The 1,121-nt window shown below is 54.7% G+C and overlaps 1 protein-coding gene across 1 annotated transcript in view; it reads right to left on the reverse strand.

Annotated features, from left to right (window-relative positions):
- The window catches only part of LOC109485985 (opsin-3-like), a 1,672-nt gene that overhangs the window by 309 nt on the left and 242 nt on the right, over positions 1–1,121 (reverse strand). The window contains exons 2-3 of the mRNA XM_019789681.1: positions 639–885; positions 8–313 (exon numbers count right to left, since the gene is read on the reverse strand). Coding sequence (XP_019645240.1) covers positions 8–313; positions 639–885 — 553 coding nt within the window. The remainder of the gene's footprint in view (positions 1–7; positions 314–638; positions 886–1,121) is intronic.

The raw sequence follows: 1,121 nt of genomic DNA on the forward strand, positions 1-1,121 counted from the left end.
ACCATACGGGTGTAGGAGACAACTATGACGGCGACAGGAACAGCCAGGCGGCCCACGAAGAACGCCACGATGTAGGAGGTGTCGTTGGCGGTGCGCGACACCCAGTTGACCGAGCAGCTCACGCCGTGAGACTCGGGACCGTAGCTGCTCCACCCCATCAACGGCGGGACCGTCCAGAGCAGGCTGTAGACCCAGACGAACAGCACGGAAAGCGCCACCCAGCGGTAGGACAGCTTGGGTGCGTTTGGGGGCCGCTTCATCATCTGGTGGCGCTCGTAGGAGATGACTGTCAAGGTGGTCAGGGACACGATACCTGGGGGTAGACCAATGAAACATACGTCAGATATATCATGTACCCGTTGCCATGGCAACACGAAAAATCAGGATGCCAGATGTATTTTAGGTAAAGTCACCCAATTTGACGGTTCTAGCGCAAGCCGTTCAGGCGTTATCCGATATGAAAGTGGGCGCGGGCCTCAAAAGCCCGCGCCCACTTTCGGAGGGGAGGGGGGCATCTGAATAGGGTTTAAGTACACCGTAAACACGCGTATGTGTACACACGAGAGAAGAAGCGGAATCTTTACGCATGCTATAAGGTGTGCACAAAAGAATGGATTTTGTACAGTGTTCAGTCTCACCCAGCAGACTGTTGATGAATCCGTACCACACACAGCCGGCACGCCCGAACATCCAGCGGCCCTTCAGACTGGAGACAAAGCTGAATGGCGTGCCGAGGACGCACACCAGCAGGTCACTGACGGTCAGGTTGACCACCAGCATGTTGAAGGGTGTTCGCAGCTGGCTGTACCGCCCCACGAGGTACAGGGTGGTGGAGTTATTCACGATCCCCAACACGGCAATGATTGCCAGGACCGAGGCCACGGCCTGCAAAACATCCGAAAATAGTTTTATCAGGTTGGTTAAGTATAGGATATAGGAGTTTTCTTTCACGATGGTCAGATTTGGGCCTGCAAAAGTCCCAATCCGCTACTATGGAAATCGAATCCCCCGAACCCGCGAATCTTGTTCGATATGACGTCATTCGAATAGAGCGGGCGTTCGATCCGGGGTTACCCGCGGTCATTTACAGTAAAGCCGCTACAACCGGCTACTTCAAGCCC

The sequence above is a fragment of the Branchiostoma belcheri genome, unplaced genomic scaffold (genome assembly GCF_001625305.1).
Source record: "Branchiostoma belcheri isolate BF01 breed outbred unplaced genomic scaffold, Haploidv18h27 scaffold8, whole genome shotgun sequence".
NCBI classification, from domain to species: Eukaryota; Metazoa; Chordata; class Leptocardii; order Amphioxiformes; family Branchiostomatidae; genus Branchiostoma; species Branchiostoma belcheri.